A 771-nucleotide genomic window follows, 5' to 3' on the forward strand; every position below is an offset into this window, starting at 1 on the left:
CCGGCAGCCGGCCACTAACTTTCTGCAAGCCCCATAGGTCTCCCCGGGCCCCCGGCCCTGCCCTGCTGCCCCAAAAGGTGCCCGCCGAGCAGCCGTCGGTCCGGGAAGCGTGCCGCGGTCGGCGGGGTAGCGGCCGCCGGATCAGGGCGGGCTGGGAAGGCAGCGTCTCCGGGCCCCGCGGCCGCCGCCCACCTTTGCAGTTGAAGCCTGCAGGGTTGTGGTAGTCCAGGGCCGTGAGCTTGCGTCGGAACATGGTCGCCGGTGCTCGTGCTGGCCGCCCGGGCCTCTGCCGGGACACAAGGGAGTGAGGCGGGCGGCGCAGGCACCGGCGACGCGGCGAGAGGGCGGGGCGGCGCCAGACGCTCCGGACGGACAGCAGCTGGCGCCAATCGCGGCTTAGGAACGCCTGAGGCCTGCAAGCTCTCGCCAATCAGCGCTGCTGCTGGGGAGGCGGGGCCACGTCGGGGCACGTCGACGCTCAAATAAACTTTATTGTCAGCTTCCTAGTTGTACAATGGAGCGAAAGCTAGTTGGGAGTAGGGCTTTTTGGTCTAACTCCTTTTCTTGTTACTGGAGGCAAAACCAAAACTAAAATAATAAACAAACAAGAAATGGTGTCTGTAGGCTTTCTGAGATTGGCTATAGCTCTCATTGGCTCAGAGTTGCTGCTTAGTATTTTGAACGTATTAATTTTAATTGCTCCTCTTTGAACGCTGATAAAGACCAAAAGGAAAGTTCCCTGAAGGAGATCTTTCGGACTAGTTGGAGGAT

At 60.3% G+C, this 771-nt stretch overlaps 1 protein-coding gene across 2 annotated transcripts in view; it reads right to left on the reverse strand.

Annotated features, from left to right (window-relative positions):
* Rtraf (RNA transcription, translation and transport factor) overlaps positions 1 to 333 on the reverse strand; it is a 10,440-nt gene extending 10,107 nt beyond the window's left edge. For both annotated transcript variants that reach the window (XM_005367602.3, XM_005367601.2), the window contains exon 1: positions 193 to 333. In XM_005367602.3, the coding sequence (XP_005367659.1) occupies positions 193 to 253 (61 nt within the window). In that variant the 5' untranslated portion in view covers positions 254 to 333. The remainder of the gene's footprint in view (positions 1 to 192) is intronic.
* Between the last annotated feature and the right edge of the window lie 438 nt (positions 334 to 771).

The sequence above is a fragment of the Microtus ochrogaster genome, unplaced genomic scaffold (assembly GCF_000317375.1).
Source record: "Microtus ochrogaster isolate Prairie Vole_2 unplaced genomic scaffold, MicOch1.0 UNK21, whole genome shotgun sequence".
NCBI classification, from domain to species: domain Eukaryota; kingdom Metazoa; phylum Chordata; class Mammalia; order Rodentia; family Cricetidae; genus Microtus; species Microtus ochrogaster.